At 42.0% G+C, this 19,309-nt stretch overlaps 1 protein-coding gene across 3 annotated transcripts; it reads left to right on the top strand.

The window, feature by feature from the left end:
• Window positions 1-102: 102 nt before the first annotated feature.
• Window positions 103-19,003, top strand: dtx4a (deltex 4, E3 ubiquitin ligase a). Of its 3 annotated transcripts, XM_080451433.1 has the most exons (10): window positions 103-255; window positions 604-687; window positions 925-1,139; window positions 3,500-4,667; window positions 13,485-13,546; window positions 13,972-14,133; window positions 14,371-14,432; window positions 14,639-14,959; window positions 16,258-16,347; window positions 16,489-19,003. In XM_080451433.1, exons 3-10 carry the CDS (start codon window positions 932-934, stop codon window positions 16,717-16,719), a joined length of 2,304 nt encoding a protein of 767 aa, XP_080307559.1. In that variant the 5' UTR covers window positions 103-255; window positions 604-687; window positions 925-931; the 3' UTR covers window positions 16,720-19,003. The 3 variants fall into 3 exon arrangements, with proteins under 3 accessions (XP_080307559.1, XP_080307560.1, XP_080307558.1); XM_080451434.1 differs by lacking the exon at window positions 604-687; XM_080451432.1 differs by lacking the exons at window positions 103-255; window positions 604-687 and having other exon boundaries at window positions 705-1,139.
• Window positions 19,004-19,309: the final 306 nt, after the last annotated feature.

Raw genomic sequence — 19,309 nt, 5'->3', positions numbered from 1 at the left:
CAACAAATGATTTCCAGCGGTGTCTCTCTGTCACTTTGGGTGATTCCGAGGTATAACAAGCCACAGTGACATGGAGCAGCCAGCAACGCAAATAATGCAAAGCAATGTTGTAAAGTGAAGCCCAGGATTTTTTCCTCAAGACCACAACAGCAGCAAGACATTTCAGAGCGAGATGGATTATCGCTAAATTATCGTACATAATAATAGTTGTTTGATTTGACTGGAAATACCGAGGCCGAGCTAAACCCTACATTGGTAAATATTTCACGTATTTCGTAGTTAAGAGTTCAAGAAGCTCATCATACATAACAGGCTATGTTGTCTTGGTCCCGTCCGTCCGTCCCTGCCTCAGAAGAACGTTCCACTGATGGATTCATTAACCGTTACATTGTAACGTTTTTCTAACGCGTTGAGATACAATGCAGATACAAAGCGTTCTGTCACAGTAACCCACTTCACGAGTGCTGCACCTCCAAAAAACAAGCCAAATCGCATCCTCTCTCACCCTAACTTGATTGTAGCCATAGAAATGATTTCAGTAGACGTCACTTTATCTGCATAGGGAGTAAAAATGCAATGAACCTGCACGGTTTTGTGCCCTAGCTACTGCTTTTCTTTCTGGTCTGCGCCCTGGGCTCGAAGGATGGAGTGATCGCTGCGCCCACAACGAACACATCACCATGAAAGGTACAGGTTCTGTATAATGTCATCACCAGAGCCGCACAGCTATTAAAAACACACATCGGGGAGATATGATGAGACACATCTGGGCTTTGCAAAAAACTCTACAAGATGGATGCAGCGCCCGTTGCACAGGGATGCGAGGCGGAGTAAGAAGATGGGTATCTTTAGATGAAAATGAGTGACCACCCCTGGGCTTGCGTTCATGGCTTTGTGTGTGTTTTTTCCTCGTTCCCTTTGCAGGAGTAGGATGTTACTAGCGTCCGCCGTGGTGGTCTGGGAATGGCTCAACGAACACGGACGCTGGCGGCCCTACAGCCCGGCCGTCTCCCACCACATCGAGGCAGTCATCCGGAGCGACCCGCGGAGTGGTAGCGTCGTGCTGGGCCAGGTGGACTCTCGCCTCTCGCCCTACATCATCGACTTGCATTCCATGCACCAGTTCCGACAAGACACAGGTAGGAGATGCTGACAGCATCACCCCGACAGCATCTTTAGTGGTGGTACTAGCCTACATCGCTATACAAACCAGAAAAGATACATATATAGGCTGCGTACGTGTAATCTGGGCCGAAGGGCCTGTTTAGTTATTACGTTTTCAAGCTGTTTTGATCCGTGCCCATTTTTTTGAACTGTTATTGGTGTTATTTTTGGTGCAAAGGAATCATGAGTTGTTTTTCCTGCAGGAGAGCATTCCAGTGGCCAGTCACATGCAGGCCATTTTATTCTTTGATGTTTTGGTGGGCAAAATGTGGCATTGCCTGAGGGGTTTGGGGGCTCCCACCCAGTACAGTAGATGAGCTGTCATAATGCACACATTCCACACAATGCTCCAGGTATGGGAGATGGAAAAGCTAACGCGATAAACATGACAATTAATGATACGATTTAGAGACCCATTTAATATTATGTACCTGGACATGTATTTGGCCTTGCATAATATATTATAATGTACCTAATTTCTAAGACATATTGCCCTGGCATGTTGCATTCACATGTATCCTGCCTGCGTAACATAACTGTTATCTAGTCCTGATGAGGGAGGGAAGGAGGAAAGAAAGCAGGCGGCAAAATTGAGAATCAACAACAGACTCCAACCATTGCTCTCCTCTCAACTTCAAGCTAATACAAAAGCCCTTGTATACCCCCCAAATTCAGCAAGAGCTGGAGGGGTGAGAAAAGGGGTGGTGTTCCCTAGTGAAAGAATGAGAGAGGGGAGGAGGGAGGGATATCAGTAATCTGAGGTCACTGATGGGTGCCAACTGTATAAATGACCCTGTTCTATGCCTGGCACTGTTAAATGTTTATACTTGACAACTTACTCTGCAAAACTTTAAACGTAGCTTTTCAATCATGAGTTAAATGCATTTAGATATTACAGAGATGGTTGAGGGGGGGCCATGAATCACAATAAATAAATAATAATAATAATTATGCACAAACCCTGCCTCATTTTAAAGGCTACAGACTATTAGAGTACTATTTCCAACTTTTAAGGTCCTTACACACCGGGGCGATTTTTTTCATGCGAATAATACGTTTTTTTAAAAAAACCTTATAAAGTCAATGCAAGCTTCCACACCAGTTTCGCGGAGCGAAAAAAGCGTCTTTTAATTATTCGGAACGAGTCCGAATTTTGCGTATATTCGCATATTCGCCGGTGTGTAACCGCCTTTAGAGTTATTGAGAAGTGCACTTTATCGACCATTGTTATTAATCATATAAACCACCTAGCATCCCTATACTGGTCATGTCAAAATATGACTCACCGAACATTTGACAATAAATAGGTGAACGTTCAGCAAAAATATTACTATAGCAGATCTACAAACTCACAAACAATGCATCGCATTGTGGTGCGTTGTGAGCTTGCTATTTTTGTTATTTGACGTACAACAAAGCATATCGTGTTTGAGTGGTTAATCATATTAACAAAAGTGAGTATTCCACCTGAACTACAGAACATTCACATAGGCAAATGGAGGGTGAAAGACGAGGTCTCCTGTGGAAAAGCTGCACTTGACAAAACTGATTCATGAAAACTGATTAATTCCCCAAAAAAGCTTCATTATTCGGCATTCATTACTTGTTTTTGTTTCCTTATATTTCTTGGCAATCCATTGGCCACTTTGCCTTAGAAACACCTTAGAATCTGGTATGAGAAGGATTTATGAAGAATCTCTGGAGTTACCCTGGACACTCTGGGAAAGCAAACACAGTCAGCTTTGGGCTGGATCAAGGCTGACAGCCAATCAGAATTCAGACCATGGTGTGCTGTTACCGGGGGCAACCTGTTTGACTGTTTGGCCAAACTCTTAGCGAACATATACACACAGACATGTTGAATTTGTTAGGGTTTTAATCTGCTTGTACACTGCAAATATTGTTGCAGCCCCATATCCAGCAAACATTTATCTCCTCTCCCCAAAATGAATTTAGTGTCCTCAGCAAATTGATTTGGGTGAGTCATAGTTTTGGGTAATAGGCTATCCCTAAAAAATAATAACATAACACATACATTTAACCACTTTCAACCTGGCATCCCGAATTTGGCCATGTCATTATATGCGAAAATCTTCAAATCTTTTCAAATCTTTTCTTTCAGCTTATCTAGATCACCTACTTTGACCACGCATCACCACCGTACGACAAAGTATAAATCAGGCTTGTGTGGTTAACATAATACATTTAACATAAATACATTTTGTGTCAATACATGTCCAGCAGACTCATGTGTCATCAGGTTATGTCATCGTGTGTAATGTGTCATATGTCATGTGTCATAATGTGCACTGCTGGGTATGTGCCCTACCCCTAGGTACCCTTCGCCCGGTGAGACGTAGCTTCTACGATCCCACCTCTGCGCCTGGCCAGGGCTGGCTGTGGGAGTGGGAGAACGACGCTGGGGGTTGGACCGCCTACGACACGGAGGTCGGCATCGCCATCCAGGCGGCTCGCGATCGCCAGCAGCCCTGGCTGGACCTGTCACCACTGGGCTTCTGCTACCTCATTGACTTTCAAAGCATGACCCAAATCAATGGGCAGACGCAGCGCTGCCGACGCATCCAGCGCCGCTCTGATCTGGCCTACCCGCTCGTGTCGGGACCTCTGCCCAAGTCACATCACGCCTGGGGGCCGCCGCCTGGGGGATTCCTGGGAGCGGGCATCTCCGGTGCGGGCATGGGGATGGGGATGAGTATGGGTGGGGGAGGCGGCGGCATGGGCAACGGAAGTGCTTATCCAAGCGGGGCACTTCCCGCGTCGGCCATCACCTCCCTGGGACAGCCCTGTGCCTGTCAACAGTGTATGCTGGTACTGAGTGTCAAAGCGGGGGCCCTGTCGACAGCTCACACCCTGGGTCGCAGGCCGCCCCAGAATAAACCCCCTAGTCCAAAACTGGGGGGTTATCCTGCCCTTGGAGGGTCTTACTCACTGACCCTCCCTCGACCACCGGCCCTGTCCCGATCGCTATCCCCTCACAGGACATCCATAGGTGGGGCTGCTGGTGGTGTAGGGATGGGGGGTATTGGTCTGAGCGTCTTCGGCGGCGGCGGGGGTCCCGGTGTCGGTGGCGGAGGTTTTGCCCACTCTCTCTCCCTCCTGGGCTCGGCCACCGCAGCTCTCTCCCTGTCCTCCACCCGGCCCCCGCCTCCACCTCTCCCCCCGCCTCCTCCTCCTCCGCCGCCTCCTCTTTCCTCCGTCACTCCCTCCTCCAATGCCACCTCTGCCCCTCATCCCTCCATGTCGTCGTCCCTCTCGGCGTCCTCTGTCCCGTCTACAGCAACCGCCCCGGCTCCGTCCCTCATCTCTACAGCTGCCTCCACCTGCACACCTTCACCCTCTGCCCGTGTCTTAGGCCCGGTGGCTTCAACCGGTGCTGCTGCCTGCGCCGCACCTCTTCCGCCGCGGGCCAGCCTCGCAGGGCTGAGCCGGCCCGCCCTGCAGCGGATTGCCATGGCCCAGTCACGTGCCCTCATAGCCTCTGGGTGAGTAGCCAGTCACCTAGACTTATCTGCTTTGGTCTGCTTTTGATGCAGCGCAAATGTGTCACTTAGCTTTGTGAATTGTAAGTTAATGTATTTCAAATAGTGCTTAAAGGATACCACCAATGGTTTTTCACATTCGGTTCTGTCAATGTAAAAGAAAATGCAAAACTAGAGTGTGCTCATTGGAGCACAGTCCTCCGCCAGGCCAGGTAGGTTATTGTGAGCCAGCAATGTTCGGAATCCAGTCATAAGACTTTGATAGTATGAGCTACAATTCAGGAGTTATGAATAAAACATATTGTTCTATTGCCACCATCAGGCTAATTTGAAAACGGTATGGCATTTCTTTGTCAAGCTAGGAGGAGTGTGTGTGCAAACATTCACAGCAATGAAACAGTGTCTGCATTATTTGTTGCATTTTGTGAGAAATGGGCCACTCCTGCAAACTTTAATAACATGGAACAACAATCTGTAGGAGTAACATAGAACAATGTGTTTAGCAAAAATTGGCCTCATGGTGGTGCTATACCAGGACAATGTGAATACCTTTGAATGGAGGTTCTTCCTTGGACTACTGGGAGTGTGCATTCAAAGTTTCTCACTGATGGGTCCAGCAATGCTTGTGGCATTACGTGCAAACATGCCCCTCCCACAAACTTTGAAAGCCAATCGTAGTCAAACAAAATGGAATTAGAAAAATCTGACATACATCTTGATCACATGGAGACAAGACTTTGTAACTGCTAAAAAATATATTGCACTGTATTAAAGTAGATGTACTTCTGTTCAAATTTGGTCATACGAAACTTACCATAATGTGAAGTTACAGGGGCGCAAACCTCACAAAGATGAGTGTAATAGCAGGGATGACTCCAGTTAAACAAAGTGTATGTTTATCATTTTATCTTTCCAATTATTTATTTTACATATAGATATAGAGCAGTATATAAGCCTACGGGTTGTTACAACCCGGCCTAGGGGTCACCAGGTGTAAAATAAAGGACTGCCTCCTCCACAAACATAGCCAGCCAACCCCAGTTTAAAATCCAAAGTGTCTTGCAACTACCGTAGTCTGTTTACATTATGTAGCTAGCTAGCTTGCCCGCTAACAAAATTTGTAAATGCAAATTGGTGATACTGCCAACTGGGACGGTGCGCTTGTCAACATGCAAGGCCATTGGCTGCTCGGAAGGGCACTCGATCGCTCGCTCAGTCATGAGCCTCTAAACTTTCTAAAGCCTCGCTGTTGACACACCTGCCTTGTTGATTTGCATACTTTGGGCTTCAGAATACATGCCACCAGACAGGTCAGAAACCATCAACAGTTGAGCATAGCAACATACTCAACCAAATTTCACAACAGATCAAAAAGACATGCATACAATCTGAAACATAAATATATACAGTATGCATGCACATAGAGACAAGAATGCATGCTTTAAAAATGTATAAATATATAGTAGCGGTCTATCAGAATTAAAGTTTTAGCATTAGACCACATGGCTAATGCTTCAACTTATCTTTCTGGAAAAAAAATATCTTAGAACAATGCAGCCCATGCTCTGCTTTTGAGAATGGTCTTGTAATTGTTGAAGCAGCAAGGATTATTCACTTTTCTGAGAATTTTTGGTTATTTTTGGCATTATGTCCAAAGAGCATAGGGCTGGGAAGAGTGGAAGATGTTTATTAAGAACGTTTGCTAGTGCCTGGCCAATAGTTCCCAAAGAGATTTTACAGTAACGCCGTACCAAAACTATGCATAACGTTTCCTAATTTTGAATGGGGCACCTGTCACACTGATCTGTTGGTGAGTTTCAGTTTTAATGTACGCTCAGGAGTGAAGTGCGTGATTTTTGTTGAGGTAAAGTTTGTCGTGAGCAAGTACCAAAAATGATCTTGTCCAGCACAAACTGGAAATGAGCAAAAGAAGTAGGCTACAGTACCACTTCTTAATTTTGGAACATGAATCTGTCTTTATACTGACCAATGTTTTTTCTTTTCTGTTAATCTGGGATTTAATAAATCTAACTGCAGATTCTAACTGAGGAGAGATGCGTTCTGAACTACAAATGAAAATCTGCTGGACTTGGGACATATTCAAAATGCATTTTGAACTACACTTGCACACTTCAGACAGCAACTGTCTTTGTCTAGGGATCTCTTTCAAGCCCAATGTTGAAAGCCACACTTTTCACAAGAGCAAATATGTCTTTCATGGTTTGATACTGCTGTTCTATAGACGTTGGGCACTCTGTATCTCACTCAACTCAACACTGACTTCAGATTAGATCAGATGGTGCATAGCATGTTCTGCATTCATTTCATGACATGTTTGTTCACTTTCCTAATGCCATAAAGTACAGCCAGTTTAATGACTCACTTGATCCTAAATTCAGGTGTTTGATAGACATTAATTATATTTAATGAATGAGTCACACTTTTAACCTTGGGCCAAACATTGCAGTTCAACATCAGTAAGAAGCGTGCCCACTGTAGTTCTTTATTAGGGAAGAAATACTCAATTATTTAGCCATTTAAAACTAACTTCATCATCCATCGTCCGCTGTGTTAAAAAACTCTGGTTTGATTGATCTCTCATTGCTTTAATGGTCTCCAGAAGAGTACGTCAGAGATGATTTTATCTCTGTAGCATTGTCCAGCAAAAGCAGCACATCTTTGGGTGACTGATAGTAGTGGAAATTAGTAGCATGTCTGACTCCATATATATCTCGCTTTGTTGGATGGTCTTTCCAGGACATGTTCTACACTCGAATTAACAGCCTCATATACTGAAGGTGCCATCCAGGCTTGACCCTTTTTGATAATGAAAGTCCTTTTACTCTCCGTCACATAGGAGCCCAAGTACTTAAAATCATCTACCCCATTGGTTGGGGGATCGATGGATCCGTCCTTTGCCAGGATTGGTTGATGATCCGAGTCCTTGTTGAGAATCATACATTCAGAATCATACATTCAGTTTTTTTTAGCATTAAGCATCAAGCCCACCTTTCCAGCAGTCTCTTCCAATGAAGTGAGAAGCACTTGAGCTGAGAGGAGCTGATCAGCAGCATAGTCAAGATCTGTGAGATGTTTTGCTTCATGAGCTAAACAGGATCTTTGCAAATATTTGGCAGTCACAACACGATACACAAATTTCCTGATACAATACGATACACAATATTGTGCTCACAATAACAATATGATGTACGTTTTTATTTTTTATTTTCAGTTTTCCAATTATCATCACAATTGCCCATTATTTTCAGTTTGCTGTTAATAATACATTTAATAAACTATATTTGTACAGCCCTTTTCCAAAACAAATTTACAAAGTGCTTTACACACGAAAATAAAATTATACAAGCTTAAAGGGCTCACCCCCAAAATGTTTACTCACCCCATGGAGACTTAAACCGGCAGCGGTTCCGGTAAGAGACACAAAGAGTCTCCTTAGTGTCTCCTACTGGAACCCACTGCTCGTTATCAAATTATTGGCTTAGGAATGCGACAAAAACAAAAAAATATCCATGAATTCAAGTCTCCATGGAGTGAGTAATCGATAGAAAATAACGTATTTTTTGTGTTGTAAAGTGTTTTTTACACTTTATTTACACTTTATCTATTTAACACTTATTTTAACCAAAGGAAATCACTTGCCCTACCTATTAAGCTAGTGAAGGGTGTTGTGGTGAAAGTGTACTTTCATACGTAGAAATCCCTCCTTTGGACTTCACTCCATGTGCCTCAATTCCCTTACCAGGCTTTTCTCATTCCTGGAGGCCCATTGTCCCCAACTGCGTGCGCACACTTGTGTTTGGTTGGTAGCCATGGCAATGTTTGTGGGACCAGCTGAGAGCCTGGTTCCCATTTGCCGAACAATGTTGAGCCAAAGACATGAACTTTGTGTGTACATGCGTGCGTGTGCATGCGTGCGTGTGCATGCGTGCGTGTGCATTCATGCGTCTGTGAGAGAGACCTCAGGTCAGGAAATACAAAGATGCCATGCTGTAGTAAAGACTAAAGAAACATATTTCTTTCAAAAAACTTTTAATAACATTTTGGTATTGCACCTAACCAACATTAAGAGAGAGAGACTTTGTGGACTTCCAGTAGGCGGCGGACTTCAAAATAAAACCTACATTGACTAATCTTTAATGCTTCAAGCTTCACATCATATTATCACTGCCTATCAAAGTCTTATTTCGAAGTCTGACTAGTACTGTATGTACAGGAAGACAGATTTTTACTGAAGCTGTCTTGATGTTGATGGAATGAGAACAGTGACGATTATCTTACTAAATGGATCACCAACTTCACCAAGGAAATATAATTTTAGGTACTTTCTTCATCATATAACATAAAATGCGTGTCAATATTGACATGTATGCCTCTAGACTTGTAAATAATGATGTGCTCTTCTTAGGAGAGAGAGGATAGGAAAAGTCTATCCTGTATATATACAGATAGATACTGCAGATGGATACTTGATAGATAGAATGGATATATATTCTATACTGTGCATTTAGCAAATCGACTAAAGGGATTAGATATTCATGTAATAACTGATTATTTTTGACACACCGTATTGAGGAATTATTTTGGACATATTTTCCATACGGCCAACTAAGCATTTTGATTCCAGTCCATTATTAAACACCAGATGAACAGTGGTTAGTATCAGGGTTAGTCTTCATTATTCTTGTTCAATTCCTACCTCAATCTTAAGTACACACTTGAATGGTCCTGTTTAATCGCTTCCTCAATCCCTACCTCAATACTTTATGAATGGTCCTGTTCAATCCCTTCCTCAATCCCTATCTCAATTCCTTATGAATGGTCCTGTTCAATCCCTTCCTCAATACTATGCTAGTCGTAAGTACAAAGTTGAATGGTGGGTCTGGTCACTTAGATGTCATGTGATGCATGCTGACAGATGGTCATACCTGCTGCTGTAAAACGGCCAACGTGACAGATAAAGTCTTTTCTGATCCGTCTCTACAGCTTGTGCAAATTGGTTATCTATGTCGAACAACACAATCACGCTACAAACTATAAATTAGCCTACTTCACTACACTTTGAATCCTGTGGCTGCTTAAGTATTAAGTTGGATACACTTCCTTGGAAATCCTTATCTGTATGAATATTTTTTTTTTTTTTTACAGTTTGTTCATTGGTGTTATTGGTTAAAACCTTGTACACTTCAACGTCAGAGTTACATGCTAAATATCTTTCTTTTTTATTGTGCATGAAAGCAGTGTATTAATGTAGGAATAAACTATCAAACATAATAATAATGATAAGAAGAAGAATATTGACCTCATAAATATGCTTCAGGTGGATTACTTCTTTACCAAAATAGGTATCTATGAGTTTAAAACTTATTATGTAATGTTTGTTGTTGAGAAAGTCGCGCTTGAGTGACAAATCACTGTCAAAGAAACTCGGTACCGACTCGAGAATGCCCTTTAGTCTGCACAGCAGTTGCTTCTTTCCTGTGTTTTGTTTTCTGTAAGTGTCAGTGGCCTTCATTTATTTGTGTTTGTGTCTGAGTTGGTGCGTAGTGATAAGGAATTATTAGAATGTTAATAATAGAGTGAAGGCATAGGCGGCGGGTAATGAAGGCTAGGGTAGGCTAAGCCTTCCAAAATGTTATGCTGGGAAATTCTGGGAAGTGTGCAAATTATATATAATATATTTGCGCAGCATTATTTAGTTTTTTTCTTTTAGTAATAAATGAGTAAAATCAGGCAAAAATAAGAATTAAATAACATAACCCTAACCTAACCCTAACCCTATCCCTAACCCTAAAACCGAAATAAAGTAACCAAAAAACGAAAAGAAATCCGCCCCCAAAACACAATTTTTAGCTTCGCGTGCGGCCTACCCCCCCAGCCTCAAGCCAGATCTCCTAGCCTTCCCAATTGTCAGGCTCAACCGCCGCCTATGATTCAAGGTTTGGGTTTGTTTTTGTGTAAACACGTGCTGCAGCTTCTTATGTTACCGTGATCCAGTGGTCCAGATGGAGGCTTCACTAATGCTGGCAGATTAGCTTAGACTCATTGACCCGCCACCTCTACTCCTCCAATCCCACCTTTATTCTCCTTTTCTCCCACCCTCCCTTTCTCCATCTTCTGTGGCTCACATAGCTTTACTGCCGGGCACACACACTTCTGCTAAAATGATTTATACCCACTGTGGGCGTTTTCAGGCATCCATCAATACAATCAACACAACAGCTTGCATCATTTCATTCAGGGAATGTACAGTAAATCTAGAATGTGAGTGAATCAGTGAGTCATCACATTTTGTCATTTAGTGGATGTCAACAAGCACTTTTGACCTAGTGTACGTGCACGGGAACATGATGCTGTAGCTTGGACACTGCCTATGCTTATTGACAATTATGTAACACAACAAACAGTATTTGTCCAGTTGATCTAATAGAAGCTGATGCTGACCCATCCTTGATATCTGTGATATGTAGAGTGGCAGAATGTAGATGGCTAGTGCCAGCATAGCCTGCCTCATTAGTTTCAGTGATTATAATTCAGAATCCGTAGAATAGGCTATTTAGGTTTGACCAATTAAATATATATACCGTAATGATAAAAAAATTATTACATTACCAGCTATAATAGATTACAAATCACCATTTCATTAGTATAGTTTATAATCAGGTCATTGTAATCCTGTTAAACACTTTCCAGTGGACCACTTTCTAGCCACACATGGGAGACCCTCCCCTGACGCGTGCTTCAGAATTACGCTGCACTCCCTCCGGAGGCCGCGCCCCTGGAACCCAAACACGCCCTCACGGCCGCCTTGAGTGACAGCGATGCGTCCTCCCCTGCACCGAAAGCTTTGACGCACATGCCATTGTGGGGCTGACACCCACGGGGACAACATATGAACTTCATATGTTGTTGACAACAACATATGAAGTTCATATGAGGTTCAGGTTACCACAACAACTTGTTGTGGTAACCTGATCAGATCAAAATATGATACAGAAATTGTTAGCATTTGTAGCTAAATTTATCCCCATCCATGAGTTCAGAGGACAGGTGAACTGATCGTTCTGGTACATCATCATCGAAATTCTTTATTAGGAATAACCCCTTGAGATACAGTATAGCATCTTGTTTCCGAGAGTGTCCTATATGAAGTACAAACTAATTCAATCAGTATCTATGAAACTATTGTAACCTTTTGTTGATGTGTAATTCACATCAACAAACTGATTTCGGATTGTATTTTACGGTAGCCCAGTGCTGTGGCGTGGTAACTGGCAGGTAATCCCTTTGGTGACGTGGATCAGGCCTACAACCAGAGGTTAATCAGTGGTGGATTAGGACTATAAGAGCTATAGGGGGAAGGAGAGCAGACACACAGACATAACCGCAACTACTGGCACAAAGAGATGAAGAGGGCCTAGCAGACGGATATCAAAGATACACTGTAACTCCACACATTGGAGAAGTGCAGAACGGAAAGCAAAGTGTGAGAGAGTCAAGTGGGAACAAGTGTAGATAGAGTATTACTGCAGTAAGACGATACTGGGTTTGGAGTCAAATTGTTGGCTGCTTTCAAGCGAGAACAATGACTATCATCAAAACTGGCAGACCGTGAGTATAGTTTATTGATTTGAGAGTGTGTTACATACATACACATCCAAGCAAAATGTGAGAAGGGTCTTACAGTTATAGTCATCATCATAAATTGTGTTTTGATTATCAATTGGTTGAGATATGGTAGGACATTGATACATTTTAGTTTGAAGCTACACGTAGTAAAGGCGTATATATATTTGTCGTCCAATTGACTGAAAGTTTCTTGAATAGATTGGGTAAAATAATTAACCATGACTATGAACTACTTAATTACCCAGGTGCTTAAACTGCCTTTGTTTGAAGAAAAAAAAAGAAGAAAAAGAAAAACAGACGTGTTTACATTTTACTTTTTTTCCAGTGGTGGAAAATCTACTAAAATGTTTTACTGAAGTAAAAGTACTGCAATACTGCAATGTAGAAATACTCTGTTACAAGTAAAAGTCTGGAATTAAAAATATACTTGAGTAAAAGTACAAAAGTACTAGTACCAAAAGTAGATATGACTCATTATGCAGAATGTCCCATTTCACATGTTTTCAAATGTATAAAAATCTTTTGAAAATAGTAGATCTACAATCTTGACACATTGTGAGCTTGTAGATCAGCTATTTTCAAATGGCCAAAATGTATATAGGGCTGAGGTGGGTATGTTTTGTAATAATAATCAAAATCTACAAAGTAACTACGGTAGTAGCTAAAGTTTTCAAATAATTGTAGTGTAGTAAAAGTTGAAATATTTGCCTCTGAGATGTAGTGGAGTAAAAGTACTGAGAATTGGAAATACTCCAATATTGAATAAATGTACAGTACTTAGTTACATTACAACACAGCTTTTTTCAAAGCAACGTCACACAATCTTTCAGTTGCGTTCAGCAGAATCAGAATCAATAACATTATGCGAGCCTGATATGTTGCACTGTGTTCAGTCTAAGCCTCATGGGCACGTGTGGCCTACTTGGCATCATACTGGGTCAAGGTGTTATTCTCAGCACCAAGCTACAGCCGCTTTATCTGTCTGCATGACTCTGCAAATGCACCATGATATGGCCTGCTGCCAACACGGAGTGACCCGTGAGCAAGCATTTAGCCGTCACCAGCTCTGCTTCTGTCTACATGTTGTTCTACGTACCGGATTTGGGCATTTTGTGTTGACCGTTTGTGTGCAAGTGGTCTAACCTGTGTGTTTCTGTTTGTTTTGCATCTCAGAGTACCAACGGTTCCTGTAAAGAACCTGAATGGATCCAGTCCTGTGCACCCCGCCTTAGCAGGTAAGACTGACAAAAATGCATGATTCTTACTGGACGATTTGGCATCAGTGAATTTGGATCTGAGTTGCCACTTGAGTTTCTGGTTTTAAAGTAAAAAAAACAACAACAATTGGTTCAAAATTAAATAATATAGCTGTAACTATACCGTCTAGTTTAGACAGATGCTAGGTTTGATTTTGACCTACCTTGTAGCACTTTGTTGACTAGGGTGCATGCCATTTACTCAGATCTTGCACTTTGTAAGTAAAATAAGAGCGTCTTCTAAATGCCTACGGTGTAAATTGTATCAGCCACCGAAATATGGTCAGAATAGTAACAATAAAAGAAAAGGAACCATTAGCAGTGTGTTAAACCATTCAAACCATGGCTCAATGTGGCCAAGTTATAATATCTATTACAATAACTCTCTCTGCTGCTTTTCCCAGGTATTACAGGCATCCTGATGAGCGCTGCAGGTCTTCCTGTCTGCCTGACTCGCCCACCTAAGCTGGTGCTTCACCCTCCGCCTGTCAGCAAAAGTGACATCAAGCCTATACCAGGCCTAGGTCACTGTTGCCGCAAAACGACCAAGAAACAGGCCCGCAAAGGTGGGTTAAACTAAGGACATGGGTGGATGTACACACACTCACACTCACACACACACACACACACACACACACACACACACACACACACACACACACACACACACACACACACACACACACACACACACACACACACACACACACACACACACACCTCATTTAGTACATTTTACAGTGCATTGTCTCATGACATGACTCATGGCTTGCCCTCCCTCTTTGTTCCCATAATGCCCACAGGCAAGACCCCTGAAGAAGTGGTGAAGAGGTACCTTCAGAAGGTCCGCAATCCTCCAGAGGAAGTGAGTCCTTAATATACTTCCTCAAAGACAAATGCATATTAAAGCTTTTCTGATTGGTGGTGGTTATTCAGGTTAGGCCTTGTTAATATGGATACGGGATTTGTTTGGTGGTGTGACTGCTTATAGCCTTTCCTTTACTAATGCCGTCTAACGCCCATTTAGATTGGCTATTATAAATTAAAAAAACCTTTGCTGCCCCATCTCAGGACTGCACTATCTGCATGGAGGCCCTCGCTGGCCCATCCGGTTACAAGGGCCCTGGAGTGGGTGGCATTTCTCGGGCAGAGTCGGTGGGCCGCTTGGCCCAGTGCGGCCACCAGTACCACCTCCAATGCCTCGTCGCCATGTACAATAATGGCAACAAGGACGGCAGCCTGCAGTGCCCCACCTGCAAGACCATTTATGGGGTCAAGACTGGCAACCAGCCCCCGGGCAAGATGGAGTACCACGTCATACCACACTCACTACCAGGTCACCCCGACTGCAAAACCATCCGCATTATCTACAACATCCCCCCTGGTATCCAGGTACAGCCATGCCACATGTTGAACTGATCTGTTGTCTACGTAATGGCATTTCTAGAAAACATGTTATTTTTAACCCATTAAGACCTGAGGCGATTCTTTAAAAAATCTAAATCCTAACAGTTTTTTGAAAAAAATATAACAAATATTTTTTCACGATTTTTAAAAAATAGCAGATATACAAGCTCGTAGCGCGGCACTCGGTGCCGCGCTATGAGCTTGTATATCCGCTATTTTTGAATAGCCAAAGGCATCTAAAGTGACACAGAAGCGTTCCAGGTATCAATATTAATGATGCATTTGGGTGATTTCCGTTTCTTATTTGTTGTCATTATACTGTACTACGTACAGGTAGGCCACAGTGAAAAGTGACCTTGTGAGCTGTCACCTGTACGGTGCAAACAGGCATTCAAAATAGGCATTTGAGAGATGCCTGTCTGGTGGCTCAGCTAGGAAGTGCACAGACCATATGTTCCTTGTGAGCATGAGGACCCGGGTTTGAAGCTAACCCTGTCTTGTCTCACATGTCTGTCCACTAGGCCAGGGGTTCCCAAATTTGGGGTCGCGACCCCACTTAGGGTCGCGGGACACTGACAGTGGGGTCGCGAAATTATTTTATGTATTTTTTTTTTTTATTCAACAGAATGGATGAAATACAATATAAAAATGATTACAAATAGAAATAGTACATTTTACCATTTTAATACATTACAAATGCGCATCGAACGTGCAAGTTTATGTGCATAAATTACCTCCAGGGTTAGGTGGGGTCGCAAGTCAATGGCCGCATTATTTTGGGGTCGCGGGCTGAAAAGTTTGGGAACCCATGCACTAGGCCTGACCCGACTAATTATTTATATAGAATCTGATTGGCCAAATGTTGCCTATAGTCGACTGGTAGTTGAATCATGAAAACATGCAACAAATTAAAAATGTTATGCAATAGAGGATCATTCCATTTGGGCTGTGGGGGTGCTTAATGTCTGATTTAACATATACTTGCTTGGTTTCTCCCAATAAAACATGATATATATCCTATTTTTGGCAAATTATTAATTAATTAATATAACAAATTAGGCCAATCTCTCAGTCGAATCATGAAAAAAGAAAGATTCGACTGAGAGATTGGCAGTCGAATCAGACTACCTCAATCGATTTGTTGAATCATCGACTAATTGAGGTCAGGCCTACTGTCCGCTCTCTGCCCTTGGTTTCCTGTCTCTCTACTACACTGACCTATCTTAAAAAATTAAAAAAGATTTAAAAGTTAAATCAACATTCCCCTTCAACTTCCTCCTCAGGGTCCAGAGCATCCCAACCCAGGCAAGCCATTCACCGCCCGTGGATTCCCCAGACACTGCTACCTCCCCGACAGTGAGAAGGGACGCAAGGTAAGCAACTCTCTGATGCTAACTTTTTATAACGCTCTTCTCATCACATCGTTTTTTTCTTCCGGGATTTACATGTGGATTATGATGACCATCATAATCCCGGACTATCAGATCAACACCTCCGTCTCATTATTCTTCCAGGTTCTGAGGTTGCTTCTGGTGGCTTGGGACCGCCGTCTGATCTTCTCAGTGGGCACATCCAGCACCACCGGTGAGTCAGACACAGTCATCTGGAATGAAGTGCACCACAAAACGGAGTTTGGCTCCAACCTGACGGGCCACGGCTACCCCGACCCCGGGCACTTGGACAACGTCCTGGAGGAGCTCAAGGCCCAGGGCATCACAGAGGAGGAGTGCCTACCCAGAGATTGAGCCAGCAAGCCATACGGTCCCAACAGAGACTGCAAAACTGGAGACAGACCCAAGCCGGTGGGAAATCAGCAGAGGATGGGCAGTCGGAGACTTCAGCTAAGTCTTAAGACACTCGATGCCAAGCGGCACAAGGAACTGATCTCCAGCTGAATGCACGAGATAAGATAAGACGGTTTTCTAGAGATCATCCGTGCAAAATTAAGAGAAAGACAACTTTTGACTGAAAACAAAGATGCAGGCGGAAAATAACAACAAAAGATCAATAAGACTTAACAGCTAAGATGCCGATGTATTTTAGAGACAAGGAGAGGCTGGGGTTTCAGCAGTATTTGCTGAGATTACATTTTCTCTCGTGGCAGCATGGGTGAGTTTTCATTATGACACATCTATGACAAAACTATCTGGGTTCTTTTTCTGATACAGTAACAGTGACAAGATGGCAATTCGTTTTTCAGTGAGACAGTTGAGACCACTGTGCACATACAATTCAGTGTTGGGTAAAATGTTGTCATTTATACTGTGAGATATCAAGAATGTAATTAGTTGATTTTGTTTCATTTTTATTCTTTTCTGAATTGGTGAACACTAAAGCTCACCACAACTGCTGCTATGTGGAATAACTGACAAGGAATTGAAAGAGGCCCAGAATGAAGGAATGATATAAAGGGCAGATAATGTTAGTCCACAGGCAGAATAGTTAAAAAAAAGAAACAGTACTTTCAAAATATTTAAAGCGTGATTGGACATGTGAGCATGGATGTTTGCTGACCTCTAGTGGCACTTATCAAGAACTACATTCCTTAGATTTGTCTAAATCCTATCATTTTGAAGAAAACAAAAAAATGCATTCCTGTATATTATGGATACTTGTTATACTATATGATATGTTTGCATTTACATATTTTTTTATATTTCCATTTTGGGCTATGACTTATCATTTTACAAGATGTAATTGAGAGAGCAGTTTTTGTAGTGGTGTTAAGTAAGAGAGTAAGACATTTGGGGGTGTGGGGTTGTCTGAATCAGAGTGTGTACCTGACACACTTTGCCGTTTGCCTATTTCATTCAGTAATATGTTATTTTTTAGTATTATGTGTGTTATGGGTTGACCTTCACAACTTTACATTCCTTATTTTCTGCCTCAGAGCTTGGGTGCATTCCACAACTAATTTGGTCTTCTTGCATCAATTCTGACATTGAAGGCTAGACTACTGCTATCCCCTCCAGAAGTTAGTCTTTTTTACAGAGTCTGTGTCAGACAAATACCAGCCTCAAATGCTTCATCACCTAAACACTAAGTATGGTCATCTGTAGGTTTTATGATACGCACAATTTGTTTTTGCCATAAGCCAATGCAAAAGACCTCTTGTAGTGGACCCACCTTTGGCCAAATGGTCCAGTCACTTTGCATTAAGTCCTTTGAGGACCTGTTTATTATTATGTACTTTTGACAAGATATACACAGTATGTGTTAACATACAACTAATCTAGGCCAACATTAAAAACATTTATACTTTATAATACTTTATGTATGCGCTGTTTGTATGTGTTTTATGTGGACAAATTTACATTAAACTTTTTTCTAAGGTACGACTATATAACAGAGCTGTACTCTGAATTACTAATTTATTTTATGTCATGTTTTTGTATCATCTTTTTTTAAGTGGTATCATGGAACTGCATTTACTCATTTTTGTTTTTGTTACTCTTACTTTGAATACCATATCAAGTTGTCATATCAAGCCTACATCACATTACATAGTAGCCAAACTATATACAGAGCTGTGTTTATTCAGAGCCAGTGTGTTTTAGTGGCATGGTCATTCTGAGTCTGTCATTGATCTTTTGCTCTCATTTTACTTGCATGAAACAACGGCATCAATTAAGTTAAACAAAGAAGATAAATCACAACCAGTCTCTGTGGCACTCAAAATCATGTAATTGCAAACGTTTCTACTCATTTGAGTTGCTTATAATAATGTCAGCTGGTTTCTGGACTATCATTGTTATGGGTGTACAAGTATAGCATTAATGCTATGTCTTTTGGTAAATGTCATTTGAGTTATGGCACTGTTTGTTTTGTGACTGAGAGCTTCACTCCGTGTCTGTCCAGCTACAGTAGATCTCCACTGATGGATGGCACTTTGAGGCTTATGACCACTTTGTACAGACTGTTGATAAAAACCTTTGTATAAAATTGCTACTGAAAGGAAGACTTGGAGTGACAACAAATATGAGAGCAGAATGTAGGAATATGTATTTAAGTACAAACAACTTGCAAATAAAGTACTGTGGGACTATTACAATGAAAAACGAGCACTGACAATGTTGTCACTTTCCTTCTTTATGTACGGTATATGTATGTGTGTATCTGGGAGTGCAGGGGGGGGGGTATGTGCTACAGCATGTGCTCATTCAAACTATTTTTAGGATGTCCCTCTAGAATCTCAGAAAAATTGTATCAAACAATCACAAATAATCATAATCATAGTGTCTCCAGAGTCTACTCTAGAGACACTTGATTGTTTGAAACATGTTCTATGACAAGTGGTTCAGCCACCGGCAATTTGAACATGATTACCATTTCAAA

This window comes from Gymnoscopelus braueri (genome assembly GCF_963280865.1).
Source record: "Gymnoscopelus braueri genome assembly, chromosome: 15".
NCBI classification, from domain to species: Eukaryota; Metazoa; Chordata; class Actinopteri; order Myctophiformes; family Myctophidae; genus Gymnoscopelus; species Gymnoscopelus braueri.
The sequence above is the reverse complement of the archived record's forward strand: the minus strand, read 5'-3'. Positions and strand labels throughout refer to the sequence as shown.